The following is a 17,119-nucleotide window of genomic DNA, read 5'->3' on the forward strand; positions in this document are numbered from 1 at the left end:
CATCAAACTGCTGAAAAACAAAGGATTCAAGAATCTTGAAGGAAGCAAGAGAAGACATTCATCACACATAAGGGATTCTCAGTAAGATTAACAGTCAATTTCTCAGCAGAAACAATCAAGGTCAGGACGCAGTGGGATGACATATTTAAAATGCTAAAAGGAAAAAATGTTAGCCAGGAATTCTCTATCTGGCAAAGCTATTCTTCAAAACCAAAGGAAATATTAAGACCTGTACTACAAGAAATGCTAAAGGCAGTCCCTGAAGCAGAAATGACAGGACACTAGACAGACATGCACCAAACAAAGAAATACAGAACAACATAAAGGTTATTACATAGGCAAATACAGAAGTCTGTATTACCGCACTTTTGGATTCTAATTCCTCTTTTTTTCCTATACAATTTAAAAGACAGATGTATATAACAATAATCACAAATGTATGTTAATGAGCACACAATGCATAAAGTTGTAATTTGTGACAACAACATAAAAGAACGGGAATGAAGCTCTGTATGAACAAAGTTTTTGAATACAGTTGAACCAAGGGTGGTCATAGTTCAAAATAAAGTCAATCCTCACTATTTGCTGATTCCATATTTGCAAAATCACCTACTTGCTAAACTTTATCTGTAACCCCAAAATCGATATTTGAGGCATATTTGTGGTCATTCGTGGCCACTCAGAGAGCAGCAAAAAATTTGAGTCGCATAGTACACACACTCCCAACTGAGGTCAAACAAGGCAATGTTCTCTTTGCCTTCTTGTTTAAGCTCTTGTACCGCAAACAGTGTTCTTTTGGCAGTCAACTTAATGCCCCATTTTCTGCACTTTGTGCTGTTTGTTAGTGATGCTACTATTTAAAATAGTCTCCAAGCACACCGCTAAAGTGCCGTGTAGTGTTCTTAGGTGTGATGTGCCTTGCAGGGAAAATACGTGTGTTAGGTAAGCTTCATTGAGGTGTGAATTACAGTGCTGTTGGCCGTAAGTTCAAGGTTAATGAATCAACAGTATATATAAAATAAGGCATCTTTAAACAGAAACACACATAAAACAAAGTTATGTGCTGATAAGATGGCAAATATGTTGTGCCAAGAGGAGTGCAAGAACCTAATCCTTTATTTCTCCTAAAAGTCACAGTTTAGTATTTGCTAATGCAGGATTCGTGCCAACTTTATAGAACTACCACAAATAAAGAAAATTAAATGTAGAGTGTTATAAGTTTAAGAGGTTAGTTTTAATCCCGAGGGGAATAACCAAGAAAATAACTAAAAAATGTACAGAAAGGGAAACATTGTACACAACAAATTGTGTTATGTCAAATTGTACACAACAAAAAATCAAACACAAAAGAAGGCAGTAATAAAGTGCACAGCCAAAAAGATTAAAAACTTATAAAAACAAAGAGCAAAAGTGAATGGATCACATTCTCTAATTAAAAGCCAGAGATTGGGCGCCTGGGTGGCTCAGCTGGGTAAGCATCTGACTTCAGCTCAGATCATGATCTCACAGTTCGTGAGTTTGAGCCCCGCATCATGCTCTATGCCAACAGCTCAGAGCCTGGAGCCTGCTCTGGATTCTGTGTCTCCCTCTCTCTCTCTCTCTGCCCCTCTCCCGCTCACACTCTGTCGTCTCTCTCTTAAAAATAAATAAACATTAAAAAAAAAAAAAAAAAGCCAGAGATTGGCAAAATGGATTTAAAAAAAAAAAATCTAGGGGCGCCTGGGTGGCTCAGTCAGTTAAGCGTCTGACTCTTGGTTTCAGCTCAGGTCATGATCTATCAATTCGTGAGTTAGAGCCCTGCTTAGGGCTCTGCACTGATAGTGTGGAGCCTGATTGGGATTCTCTCTCTCTCTCTCTCTCTCTCTTTCTGCCCTCTCCCACCAACTCTCTCACAATAAATAAATAAACTTAAAAAAAAAAAATCTAACAATATGCTGCCTACAAGAGATTCACTTTAGATCCAAAGACACAAATAGAAGTGAAAGGAGGAAAAAACCTTTAATACAAATAGTAACCAAAAGAGAGCTGAGGCAGCTATACTAATATAACACAAAATAGACTTTAAGTCAGAAACTGCTACAAAAGACAAAGAAGAACATTATATATTGATAAACGGGTTAATCCATCAAGAACATGTTAACAATTATAACAAAATACATACTTAATAAAAGAACACCAAAATATATGAAGCAGAAATTTATAAGCTAAGGAGAAAATACAGCTCTAAATTAATAATTCTAAAATTCAAATCCACATTTTAAATAACGGACAGAACTAGACAGAAGATCAATAAAGAAATAGTACATTTGAACAATATGATAAGCCAAAAATACCTATGACATAAACAAAACAATATACCCCAAAACATCAGAATACACATTTTTTTCAAGTGTACATAGCACATTTTCTAAGTTGTACCATATGTTAGGCCAAAAAAATAGTGTCAATGAACTTTAAAAGACTGAAATCATACGAAATATTTGCTTCAACCACAATGGCATAAAATCAGAAATGAAGAACAGAAAGGAAACTGAAATATTAATGCGTGGAAATTAAACATAACACTTTTAAACAACCAATGGATCAAAGAAGAAAACACAGGGATATTACAAAATACTTAAGAGATGAATGAAATGTAGCTAAAACAGTGCTCAGAGGGAAATGTATAGCTATAAACACCTACGTTAAAAAAAAAAAAAAATCAATTACCTAACTATATACCATAAGATACTAGAAAAAAGAAAAGCAAATGAAGTTCAAGGCAGCAAAAGGAAGGATATCATAAAGATCAGAATAGAAACAAAAACATTAGAAAAAAATCAGTGAGCCCAAAAACTGGTTCTCGCAAAGATCAACAAACTGACAAACCTTTACCTAGATTGAAAAAGAAAGACTCAAATTAGTAAATTCGGAAATGAAAATTAACACCTCACTACCAACCTTACAGAAACAAAGAGGATTATGAAAAGACTATAAACAACTATATGCCAACAAATTAGATAAACAAGACAAAATGAACAAATTCTTAGAAATATACAAGTTCCCAAAACTCACTCATGTAGAAATGGAAAATTTAAACCAACTTATGACAAGTAAAGTAAGTGAATCAGTAAGTAAAACCTCCCTGCAAAGAAAAGCCCCAAAACAGGTTTTACTGGTGAATTCCTCTAAGGATTCAAAGAATCAACACCAATTCTTCCCAAACTTTTCCAAAAAATAAAAGAGGAGGGAACACTTCCTAACTCATTCTATGAGATTAGCATCATCCTGATAACAAAGCCATCCTAAAATAAATTTATTTCTCCCAAAGTGTCAGTTTGCAATTCTACAAGTCCTTCACATGCATATAACTATAATTGACATTAATATGTTGTAGTTGAAAACAGCCAGGCCAGGTTCTTACTGCCCAAGAAAAAAGTTACAAAATAAGGGTATGCCAGAATGAGCTCTGTGATGCTGATAGGAGTTGAAGGTATCAGTACAAATTCATGGTTCCGTATTTTAATATACACAGACAGATATACACACATACATGTATTTTCTACTTCTATCTGCTGAGAAGGCCTGGAAGCACTAACACCTCAATAACAGTGAACGTAGCAAGCATCCAAATTTTAGACTTTAAATATCATTCTTCAATAAGGGAAACTAAGGCTCCTTAGAGAAGTGGTTGATTCCAAGGCTGGCCAGGGAAAACACAAATTGAGCCTGAAACTTCTTCTGGAGTCATATAACCCACAGTGTTTTAAATGAAAGAAAAGCCACAGAAGTCAACCCAACAGAACTCTTAATGGCCAAAGCTAGAAAGATATGAGTAGTAAATAATAATACTATTGGATCATAGCCAAAGGAATAAGTACCCTTGAGTCCAAACTAATATAATATAAATTTTAAAATGGGGGAGAAATGATGCTTCCTCACAGAAGAATTCCATTATATGTTAAAAAAAAAAAAAAAAAAAAAGGAAAGAAAAAATAAACATTAGAACACCAAAGCAACAATTTGATGCAGGCAAAAATCCACAAACGAATGAAATATTTAGTGGGCAAATGCTTAAAGAGAAACAGCATATTTGCATAGGCTCAAAGTATCTTATCAAAATATTTATTACTTACAAAGAAGAAATCAACTTTAAGGTGGAACATTACACTTGAAAGCCTGGCAAACGCTACCTTAATTAAATGATAAAGGTTAACAACACCAGTATTAGGACATATTGATATCATATAGCCCTTAATAAGACCTGCTGGAAAGGTCACATTCCTTCTATGGTAGTCTTCCCCAAATCCATAATTTCACTTTAACCATGAGAAAACATTAGACAAAATATCTGACCAAAACTCTTCAAAGGTGTCGAAATCATGAAGAACAAGGAAAGAACTATGGCAGACTAGAGAAAACTAAAGAGACATAACAACTCAATGTGATGTGGGATCCCAAACTGAATCCTGAAAGACCGTTAGTGGGAAAGCTGAAGAAACTCAAATAGTTTCCAGTTTCATTAATAGCATTGCATCAATATTAATTTCTTGGTTTTGATCATTGTTCCAGAGTTAAGTAAGGTCTTTCTTAACATTAGGGAACATTAGGTGAAAGATATACAGAAACCCTACGATCTTTGTAACTCTTCTGGCAAATCTGTAATTAATTTTTTTAATGTTTATTTTTCAGAGAGCATGAGTGGAGAGGGGCAGAGAGAGACAGAGCACAGAGTCAGAAGGCAGATTCCAGGCTCTGAGCTCAGCACAGAGCCCGACTCAGGGCTTGAACCCACGAACCGCAAGATCATGACCTGAACTGAATTTGGATGCTTAACCAACTGAGCCACCCAGGCACATCACACCGAGAATTATTTCTTAAAAAATTGTAATGTTTATTCATTTTTGAGGGAGAGAGAGAGCACGAGTGGGTTAGGGGTAGAGAGAAAGGGAGACACAGAATCCAAAGCAGGCTCTAGGCTCTGAGCTATGAGCACAGAGTCTGATGTGGGGCTCAAACTCATGAATCTGAGCCGAAGTTAGATGCTTAACTAGCTAAAGCCACCCAAGTACCCCTGGTTTTGTTTCTTTTAAAACAAAAAGTTTATGCCTATAAGATTTTAATGATAGAACAAGAGTCATATTTTAAAGACTAAAAAAGGATGTAAAACAAATTAGAGAATGATTTCAACCACATTTTTAAAAAAGTGAGAAGACCCAGGAAAAAAAGAATGAAAGCAAATACTGGAAAGTGTTAACTATGATTTGTCTGGATTCTGGAATTGTAGATAGTTGTTTCTCTTTATACTTTTTGGTATTTTCCAAAAGTTTCTACAATAAACATGGATTACTTTTATGACCAATGATATAAAACCTTTTCTCAAGAGAAGAATTATAGGTCTTGTACCAATATGATAGATAAATCAAGAAATGGCATAGACTGGAAAGTATTAAATCATTCTGGTTGCTAAAGAATGAAATATTGAGACTCTAGAATTAAGTATACAAATGGATATAGTGAGTTAGAGGAAGATGAACTTTTCAGCCTAAGCCACTGGGTAACTAATGGTGCCATTACCAAAATAGTATGAAGAGGTTAACAGTATAATAGATTCCACTGTGGACAAATGGGACTTAAAGTACTTGTGGATCACCTGAGAAAATATATCCAACAGGCAACTGCAAACCAAGGATGAAAACTCAGAAAGGAGACGGGCTAGAGATAAAGAATAGAAAGGTGTCAAACTCCAGGTATTTAATGAAGCCACAGAGATGGTTTACTACCCCTCCCATTATAACATAGAGGAACAAAAGAAAGCCAAGGGTAGAATCAGAAAGATTCATCAGGTCAACAATAAGCCAAAGAGCTAAAAGGGGAAATTAAAAAGTAACTGTCAAAGGGCTGGGAGAAAACACTAGAAAAGACAGGTGTGTCTGAATCCAATAGAAGTAGAGAGCCTTGTTTTCTAGCATGTTTTCCTGAAGTTCAATTTAGAGGAGAATTAAGTCACCTCTATTCGATTTGATAGTAAAGAAGTCACTAGCTATCATAACAAAACGAACTGCAATGGAGACATCAGCCAGCAGAGAATTGAGGTGGTGAAAAGCAAACAGGTGTTAGCAAAAGAGAAAAATGGATTAGTAGCAAGCACAAAAGATTTCTGCGTTTTAGACATTTTCTTTCACTTAAAATTTCCAACTTTAAAAGATTGAATTCTACATATGAGGGACTGTAGTTGGCTTAAAGACATTTGAATTCAACACCTTGAATTTCCAGCAAGATAAATAAAAGAGCTTCCTATAACAAAACACCTAACATGATACCTTAGCATTAAAGTAGTCTTAAAAAGAAAAAGACAATAAAATGTAGAAAAGCAAGGTAAACACAAATCACAAAACGAGAGAATTAAAGTAAATATTCGTTAATTTATTAATTTATCAATATTTATCAATATCAACAATCACAATAAGACCAACTAAACTCCAAACAGACTTCTAAAAATCCAGCAATTCCAGGGGCGCCTGAGTGGTTCAGTTAGGCATCGGATTTCGGCTCAGGTCACAGTCTCATGGCTCGTGGGTTCGAGCTCCATGTCGGGCTCTGTGCTGACAGCTCAGAGCCTGGAACTTACTTTGGATTCTGTGTCTCCCTCTCTCTCTGCCCCTCCCCTGCTCGTGCTGTCTCTCTCTCTTAAAAATAAATAAACATTAAAAACTTTAAAAAAAGTCCATCAATTCCATATACAAGTGAAAATATTGGTCTATAGGGACACCTGGGTGGCTCAGTGGGTTAAGCATTCGACTTCAGCTCAGGTCATGATCTTGTGCTGACAGCTCAGGGCCTAGAGTCTGCTTCTGTGTTTCCGTCTCTCTCTGCCCCTCCTCTGATCGCACATGCGTGCACACTCGCTCTCTCTCTCAAAAAATAAATAAATATTATAAAGAAAATATTGGTCTATAAAAGACTTATACACTAATGTTCACAGCAGCTTTATAACTGAGTCAAAACCTGGAAACAAATCAAATATTCAACTACAGATGAATGGAGAAACAAACTGTGGTATAACCATACAACAGACTGTGTGCTTCAGCAATAAAAGGAAAAAAATTACTGATGTATGTAACAACATGAATGAATCCCAAAAACATGTGTGACAAAAGAAACCAGACATAAAATATTGTTAAAATGTCAATACTACCCAATGCAATCTACACATTCAATGCAATCCCAATCAAAATTGCACCAGCATTCTTCTCGAAGCTAGAACAAGCAATCCTAAATTTGTATAGAACCACAAAAGACCCCGAATTAGCCAAAGTAATAGTGAAGAAGAAGACCAAAGCAGGAGGCATCACAATCCCAGACTTTAGCCTCTACTACAAAGCTGTCATCATCAAGACAGCATGGTATTGGCACAAAAACAGACACATAGACCAATGGAATAGAATAGAAACCCCAGAACTAGACCCACAAACGTATGGCCAACTCATCTTTGACAAAGCAGGAAAGAACATCCAATGGAAAAAAGACAGTCTCTTTAACAAATGGTGCTGGGAGAACTAGACAGCAACATGCAGCAGAATGAAACTAGACCACTTTCTTACACCATTCACAAAAATAAACTCAAAATGGATAAAGGAATTGAATGCGAGACAGGAAATCATCAAAACACTGGAGGAGAAAGCAGGAAAAAACCTCTCTGACCTCAGCCGCAGCAATTTCTTACTCGACACATCTCCAAAGGCAAGGGAATTAAAAGCAAAAATGAACTGTCAGGACCTCATCAAGATAAAAAGCTTCTGCACCGAAAAGGAATAATCAACAAAGCTAAAAGGCAACCAACGGAATGGGAAAAGATATTTGCAAATGACATATCGGACAAAGGGCTAGTATCCAAAATCTATAAAGAGCTCAGTAAACTCCACATCCGAAAAACAAATAATCCAGTGAAGAAATGGGCAGAAGACATGAATAGACACTTCTCTAAAGAAGACATCCGGATGGCCAACAGGCACATGAAAAGATGCTCAACGTCACTACTCATCAGGGAAATACAAATCAAAACCACACTCAGATATCACCTCACACCAGTCAGAGTGGCCAAAATGAACAAATCAGGAGACTATAGATTCTGGAGAGGATGTGGAGAAATGGGAACCCTCCTGCATTCCTGGTGGGAATGCAAACTGGTGCAGCCGCTCTGGAAAACAGTGTGGAGGTTCCTCAAAAATTAAAAATAGATCTACCCCATGACCCAGCAATAGCACTGCTAGGAATTTACCCAAGGGATACAGGAGTGCTGAGGCATAGGGGCACTTGTACCCCAATGTTTATAGCAGCACTTTCAACAATAGCCAAATTATGGAAAGAGCCTAAATGTCCATCAACTGATAAATGGATAAAGAAATTGTGGTTTATGTACACAATGGAATACTACGTGGCAATGAGAAAGAATGAAATCTGGCCTTTTGTAGCAACGTGGATGGAACCGGAGAGTGTTATGCTAACTGAAATAAGTCATACAGAGAAAGAGAGATACCATATGTTTTCACTCTTATGTGGATATCCTGAGAAACTTAACAAAAGACCATGGGGGAGGGGAAGGGAAAAGAAAAAGTTAGACAGGGAGACAGCCAAACCATAAGAGACTCTTAAAAACTGAGAATAAACTGAGGGTTGTGGGGGGTTAGAGGGAGGGGAGGGTGGGTAATGAGCATTGAGGAGGGCATCTGTTAGGATGAGCACTGGGTGTTGTATAGAAACCAATTTGACAATAAATTTCATATTAAAAAAATAAATAAAGTAAATGAATGTGTAAAAAAAAAAAGAAAGAAACCAGACACAAAAATGCATACTGAATGATTCCATTTTTAAGCAACTCTATAGAAAAAAGCAAACTAACACATATTGTCAGAAAGAAAATCAATGTGCCTGGTGCTAGGATAAGACGAGAGAAATTAACTGGGAGGCAGAGCACAAGGGAACCTCCAGGACTAACGTAAATATCCTTCATCTTTTTTTTAATATGTATTTTTAGATGTTTATCTATTTATTTTTGAGAGACAGAGAGCATGTGTGCCTGCAAATGGGAGAGGGGCAGAGAGACAGGGGGACAGAGAATCCCGAGCAGGCTCCACGCTGCCAGCACAGAGCCCAACATGGGGCTTGAACTCACGAATCATGAGATCACGACCTGGGCCAAAGCCAAAAGTCCGACACTTAACTAACTGAGCCACCCAGGCGCCCAGAAAATGTCCTTCATCTTGATTGTGGTCACAGTCACACAGATGTACACATATACCAAAACTCACTGAACTATATCTTTTAAACAAATGCATTTCAGGGAGACTGGGTGGTTTAGTTGGTTAAGTGACCAACTTCGGCTCAGGTCTTGATCTCACAGTTCATGGGTCCCAGTCCCGCATCGGGCTCTGTGCTGATGGCTCAGAGCCTGGAGCCTGCTTCAGATTCTGTCTCTCCCTCTCTCTCTCTGTCCCTCCCCAATTTGCACACTCTCTCTCTCTCTCTCTCTCTCTCTCAAAAATAAATAAAACATTTTTTAAAAATTTTAAACAAATGCATTTCACTGTACGTAAACAAAGCTTCAATAAAGTGGATTTTTAAAAATTTATCCAGCCAAACACTTGTTTATAACTAGCCCACCTAAAATATAAGCATGCACAATGATTGAAGTTACATGAAGGAACAAAAAAGAAAGACTGGGCAAGAATTAGTAATCAAAAGAAATTTAGTATAGTTATATTAACATCACAAAGCATAGACTTTAAAGCAAAAAGGCATTATTATGGATAAAGAGGATGACTAAATAATGATAAGACAAATAATCAGTTATATAAAATAAATTTCATTGCTGTTTTATTACCCAACAATTAAAAATACCCTCTTTTGGGGTGCCTGGGTGGCTCAGTCAGTTGAGCATCCAACTCTTGATTTCACCTCAGGTCATGATCTCACCATTCATGAGTTTCAGCGCCCCTGTCAGGCTCTACAACTGCTTGGGATTCTCTCTCTGCCCCTCCCCCACTCACACTCGCTCGCTCTCTCTCAAAATAAATGAATAAACTTAAGAAAAAAGTACCCTGTTTTCACTAGTATATGATAAATTTATAAACACTAACCATTTCTACTAGACATATAGTACTTCTCAGTAAATTTTAAATAACTTGTATTAAAAATCACATACTATAATTTGGTTGAGTTTCTTTTTAAGTTTATTTTGAGAGAGAGAGAAAGAGCATGTGTGTGCATGCACACATGTCAGTAGGGAGAGGGGCAGTGAGGCAAAGAGAATCCCAAGCAGGCTCCATGCTGTCAGCACAGAGCCCAATGCAGGGCTTGAACTCACAAACCTTGAGATCATGACCTAAGCCAAAATCAAGAGTCAGATGTTTAACAAAATGAGCCACCCAGGCGCCTCCAGTTTGGTTGAAATTTAAAAACAAAAATATTATCTCCCAAATCTAATTTATGTGTAATTTTTCTAAATATGTCTTTGGAGGCCATCATATAAATTAGAAAATATTTACAACTGAATAATAAAATTAAGTAATCAAGTCACAGGATACAAAATTAATACCCAGAAATTGGTTGTTTCTACATACTAGTAACACAGTAGTAGAAAGAGAAATTAAGAAAACAATCCCATTTACAATGGTACCAAAAAGAATAAAATACGCAGGAATAAACTTAACCAAGGAGGTGAAAGACCTGTACTCTGAAAACCATAAAACACTTATGAAAGAAATTGAAGATGACACAAACAAATGGAAAGGCATCCCATGCTCATGGATTAGAAGCACTAATATTGTCAGAATGTCCATACTATCCAAAGCTATCTATAGATTCAATATAATACCAACAGCATTTTTCACAGAACTAGAACAAATAATTACAAAATTTATATGGAACTATAAAATTTATATGGAATTTATGTGGAACCACAAAAGACCCAAATACCCAAAATAATCTTGAGAGAAAAGAAAAAAGCTAGAGGTATCACAATTCCAGATTTCAAGATGTACTACAAAGCTGCAGTAATCAGTACAGACACGAAACAGTACAGACACGAAAATAGACACATAGCTCAATGGAACATGATAGAGAGTCCAGAAACAAACCCAGGCTTCAATGGTCAGTTAATCTATGACAAAGGAGGAAAGAACATACAATGAGAAAAGGACAGTGTCCTCAATAAATGGTGCTGGGAAAACTAGACAGCCACATGCAAAAGAATGAATCTGGATCACTTTCTATTTTTTTTTTTAATTTTTTTAACATTTTATTTCTTTTTGAGACAGGGAGAGACAGAGCATGAACAGGGGAGGGTCAGAGAGAGGGAGACACAGAATCTGAAACAAGCTCCAGGCTCTGAGCTGGCAGCACAGAGCCCGACGCGGGGCTTGAACTCACAGACCGTGAGATCATGACCTGAGCCAAAGTCGGCCGCTTAACCGACTGAGCCACCAGGCGCCCTGGATCACTTTCTAACACCATAAACAAAAAGAAACTCAAAATGAATTAAAAACCTAAATGTGAGTCCTGAAACCATAAAAAATTCCTGGAAGACAGCACAGGCAGTAACTTCTTTGACATCAGCCATAGCAACATTTCTCTAGATATGTCTCCTCAAGTGAGGTTAACAAAAGCAAAATTAAACTACTGGGACTACAGCAAAAAAAAAAAAAAAAAAAGCTTCTGCACAGCAAAGGAAACCAATCAACAAAACTAAAAGGCAACTACTAAATGGGAGAAGATGTTTGTAAATATCTTCTGATAAGGGGTTAGTATCCAAAACATATAAAGAACGTGTACAACTCAACACCAAAAAGCAAATAATCTGATTTAAAATGGGCACAGGGCCTGAACAGGCAGTTTTTAAAAGAAGACATCCAGATGGCCAACAGACACATAAAAAAATGCTCAACATCACCAATCATCAAGGAAATGCAAATCAACATCACAATGAGATATCACCTCCTACCTGTCAGAATAGCTAGAGTAAAAAAGACAGGAAATAAGAAGCATTTGTGAGGGTGTGGAGAAAAAGGAACTCTGGTGCACAGTTGTTGGGAATGTAAATTGCTACAGCCACTGGGGAAAACAGTGTGGAGATTCTTTAAAAAATTATCAATAAAATTACCATATGATTCAATAATTCCACTACTGAGTATTTACCCAAAGGAAATGAGAAGATATATTCACCCCAGTTTATTGCAGCATTATTTACATCAGCCACAATATGGAAGCAGCCCAAGTGTCCATCAACAGACGCTTGGATAAAGAAGATGTGGTGTATACGTACAGTGGAATATTACTCAACCACCCAAAAGAATGAGGTGCTGCTATGTGCTACAACTTGGACGGACCTCCAGGGTATTATGCTACGTGAAATAAGGCAGACAGAGACAGACAAAGGCCATATATGATTTCATTTATGTGTAGCACCTAAAAACAAAACAAATGAATAAACAAAGATACAAACAAAAAGAATCAGAGCTATAAATACAGAGAACGAACTGACTCAGGTTGTCAGAGAGGAGAGGAATAAGGGATGGGCAAAACGGGGGAAGGAGAGTGATAGATACCGGCTTCCACTTACGGAATGAATAAATCTCAAAAACAAAAGGTGCAGACAAGGAAATAACATTCAAGGGCATTGTAACAATGCTGTATGGTGACGGACGAGAGTTATGCTTGTAAGCACAGCATAAGGTATAAACTTGCTGAATCACTGTATCGCACACCTGAATCTACCGTGTGTGTCAACTATATTCAAATTAAAAAAATAATTGAAAAATAATTAACTAATCAAAATCTATGGAACATAGCTGAAGAAGTACTTAGATGAATATTCCTGATTAAGGATTTATAGAAGACTGAATATTAATGAGCTAACAGTCTAATTTAAGTTAGAAAAAGAACAGGAGAGTAAAACAAAAAAAAAAAAAATTGACTATTGAACAAGATAACAAAGCTATGATGCAAAGGATTCACAAAGCTAAAATCTATGTCTTCAAAAAGACAAAAACTTGGCAAACCCCTGACAAAACTGGTTGAGGAAAAACAAATGCGTAAATATATAATATTAGAAAAGGAAATGGGGATTACTTCTAAAACCAGCAGAGCTTTAGGTAAATTTGAATGAAAGGCTGAACAGAAACTGATTACTACAGATGGTTACGGATTCGGTCACCACAGCCATTCATTTTTACTTACCGCCAGCAGAAGACACATTTATTTGCACATGCCAAGCTTGGGGTAGTTTCCATGCAACGATGGCTTTCGATACCATAGAATGTATGTTTGTAGCAACCTCCTCTCCCTCGGAGCATCGACTGCAAAAGTAAAAAACAAATGATAATTTGAATAAAACCCTCAAGGCAAAGAAAACACCAAGGCATCATTTTTAAGAAAAAAAGGTGCATTTCATAACCATAAATGCCCCTACGGTATCCGCATGATGCAGAAAATTAACATTATAGTGTTTTGATGGTGCTTTAAATTTTCTAAAACCCAATGAAATAAACCCATTAACTCTGAAAGCCCTATAGAGAAGATGGCACTGATGCTTTCATTTTCAAATCCATTCAACCGCCTCAGATAGTATTAGTACAATAATATGTAATACCAAGGGATAGATAAGACAGGCTCCTAGAGGGGAGTAGCACTCCTAAGAAAGAGTATCTCTGCTTTGAGAAAGGGAGAGTGAGTAAGGGGATGCGTCCTAGAGCATATGCTATGTCAACTGAATGGTGGAACTTGAACATACTGAAACTGCTGAGGGGACAAGTGGCATGTGTGTTAAGAGACAGATTTTCCCCCAAAAAGGACACGATTTAATATGTGAGTGGTAAAACTGCGGTGAGTCTAGTAAGAATAAATAATTTGAAGAAATACTGTAAGATAAACTTAGAGTTGGAATCACAAGATATTATCAAGCTTTTTCAGATGTCGTCAGAAAAATCCATCTAGAAACTCTGCAAGATAGGCCTGATTTCGGTAAAAGTGAAACCTGTGAGGAGGCTACGCAAAAAAGATCATGGTGAGTTGGCTCATTATTGGAGGAAAGGGGAAGAGTGCTAAGGAGGTACAATCAAAGGTATTCTCCGTTAGAGAGGCAAAACAAAGTCATCCAGGCAAAATGAAGTCATCCAAGATAATGGAGATGTTGCCTCATCTCAACTGTGACTGAAATATGATGGAATTAACAACAGGAAAAATGAGGAGACACAAGGAGCCCATATGTGTGCGTGTGCATGTGTGTATGTGTGTGTATACGCTATACATCAGTGTGCTCTAACGTTATAATGCTATCCACAATGAAAGAAAGTTATAAAAAAAATCTACCAGCTTGATTATTATGTTGGTTAATCACAAAGTCTTTTATTTTATTTTTTCCTGATAGAAAAGCACACTCCAGTCCATCACGTTTGGTACTTGGATTAGGAAAACTAAGGAGCGAAGGAAAAATATTGTTCAAGATAACTACGAATTCTCTTCCAAGTTGCCAATAAAATATCCAGAAGGCAAACAAAACATTCAGATCTTGCAAACAGCACTGAAAACTAAAAATAAAAGCCCACTAAATGCCAAAATCACAGCGTAATTACCACTAAATATCAGGCCAATGGGAAAACAAGGTTGAAGACCTGCACATTTCATTATTTACTGAAAGGTTAATATACCTGAAGCATGCCGTGTGTTGAAGGTACAATAATGAACAAGACAGAGCCCCAACCATGATCTAGTTTGAGGAGGAAATGGCAAGTAAACAGGCAAAACATGCAATACTATTATGCTAGGGTGGTTGAATCAATCAAGATTCTTTTGCAAGCAACAGAAATGGACTCTGGCTAAAGAAAAGGGATTTGTTAAAAGGACCCCACAGATCACAGAATCTTTAGAAAGGCGGGAACGAAGGACGGCTGGCCACAGGACCACCCCTCAATCCCTCAGAAGCCATCTACTGTAGACGCCACCGCTCTGTGGCTACCATCACCACGACCACCCCTGAAACGAAGATGCCTCTGCCACGAGCTCAAGAATGAACCCTCTGTGTCCCAGCCCTTCTGTCTCTCACTCCACACTCAAAGTCTTGGGCAAAGAGAATGACCAGCCTTGATGATACTGTTATACCCCCGCTGCCAGCACATGGTACCAGCAAACAGTATCTCTCCTCCTTAACTTCTGAAGCAGGCAATGGGCCCCTGCCCTAAACAAAGCTAATTCAAAAGGGAATTCCCCAAACATGAAAAGACCCAGATGCCGGGCAGGGCAAGCAGAGAAAAGACAAATGTCCAGTAAGGTATTACGAGAGCCTGAGAGACGGATGACTGACCCAGCCAGCCTCACCGGACAAGTGACAACTTCCCAGAGGTGTGATGTCCAAACAGCACTGAAGTACTGATGAAAGGATAAAAGGATAAGAGAGACAGAGTCATGTGAGAAGAGGGATGACACGTTTCTCTTTTAAAAACGCTTTTTTTCTGGGGCACCTGGGTGGCTCAGTTAGTTGAGCATCCGACTCGGGGTTTGGGCTCAGGTCATGATCTCCCAACTGAGTTCAAGCCCCGCATTGATTCTCTCTCTCCCTCTCTCTCTCTGCCCTCCACCACTCACGCTGTCTCTCTGAAAATAAATAAACTTAAAATTTTAAAACTGTTTTTTTTTCTAAAATACAAACTTCTAAAAGTTGTATAGTTTTACTTTATTTACTGTAGTTCATGACCCACGTTCAGTTAATTTTTATGTAAGATGTGAAGTTTAAAAGCAACGTGTGTATGTGTGCAGGTACTTCGGGTGTGTGCATTTTGGTGGTGGTTTTCTGCCTGTGGATGTCTAATTATCCCAACATTTGTTGAAAAGGTTATCCTTCCTCCAAGGAATTGCTTTTGCACCTTTGTAAAAAGTCGTTTAGGCATGTTTGTGGGTTTCTTTCTGGGATCTCTAACCTGTTCTGTCGATCTGTGGGTCTGATACGATAAGCTATAATATCAGGATGTAGGATTCCTCCCATTTTCTTCTTCTTCCTCAACACTGTTTAGGCTCTTCTATTTCTACAAAAACCTTACTGGGATTTTAATAGGAATTACATTAAACCTATAGATCAATTTGGGGAAAACTGACATTTTGCTGTACTGAGTCCTCTAATGAAACAACATTTATTTAGATTTACATTTAGATTTTTATTTACATTTACACTTAGATTTTCATTGATTTCTGATTTGATATCTTGCCTCATTTCTAATGTAAGCATTTACTGCTGTAAATTTCCCTATGAGCACTGCGTGAGCTACAACCCATGTACAGTTTGTTTTGTTTTTATTACCATTCAGCTGTATGTTTTGGGTTTTTTTTCCTTTTCTTTTGAGACTTCTTCTTTGACCCAGGGCTTATTTAGAAATGTGTTGCTTAAACTCAAAAAACAACAGAGGTTGGAGAGGATGCAGAGAAAGGGGAACACTTTTACACTGTTGGTGGGAATGCAAACTGGCACAGCCACTCTGGAAAACAGTATGAAGGTTCCCCAAAATATTAATAGGCAATCTCTATCAAAATAACACCAGCATTCTTCACAGAGCTAGAACAAACAATCCTCAAATTTGTATGGAACCAGAAAAGACTCCAAATACCAAAAGCAATCCTGAAAAAGAAAACCAAAGCTGGACGCATCACAATCCCAGACTTCAAGCTGTATTACAAAGCTGTAATCAAGAGAGTATGGTACTGGCACAAGAACAGACACTCAGATCAATGGAACAGAATAGAGAACTCAGAAATGGACCCACAAACACATGGCCAACTAATCTTTGACAAAGCGGGAAAGAATATCTAATGGGATAAAGACAGTCTCCTCAGCAAATAGTGCTGGGAAAACTGGACAGCTAAGTGCAGAAAAATGAACCTGGACCACTTTCTTACACCATACACAAAAATAAACTCAAAATAAGATGGGAAGCCGTCAAAATCCTCGAGGAGAAAGCAGGCAAAAACCACTTTGACCTCAGCCACAGCAACTTCTTACTCAACACGTCTCTGGAGGCAAGGGAAACAAAAGCAAAAATGAACTATTTGGGACCTCATCAAAATAAAAACCTTCTGCACACCAGCAAAACTAAAA

The 17,119-nt window shown here is 37.5% G+C and overlaps 1 protein-coding gene across 2 annotated transcripts in view; it reads right to left on the reverse strand.

Annotated features, from left to right (window-relative positions):
* LOC131501172 (S-adenosyl-L-methionine-dependent tRNA 4-demethylwyosine synthase TYW1) overlaps window positions 1–17,119 on the reverse strand; it is a 216,146-nt gene that overhangs the window by 127,108 nt on the left and 71,919 nt on the right. For both annotated transcript variants that reach the window (XM_058710917.1, XM_058710916.1), the window contains exon 10: window positions 13,216–13,334. In XM_058710917.1, the coding sequence (XP_058566900.1) occupies window positions 13,216–13,334 (119 nt within the window). The remainder of the gene's footprint in view (window positions 1–13,215; window positions 13,335–17,119) is intronic.

This window comes from Neofelis nebulosa, chromosome 18 (assembly GCF_028018385.1).
Source record: "Neofelis nebulosa isolate mNeoNeb1 chromosome 18, mNeoNeb1.pri, whole genome shotgun sequence".
NCBI lineage: Eukaryota > Metazoa > Chordata > Mammalia > Carnivora > Felidae > Neofelis > Neofelis nebulosa.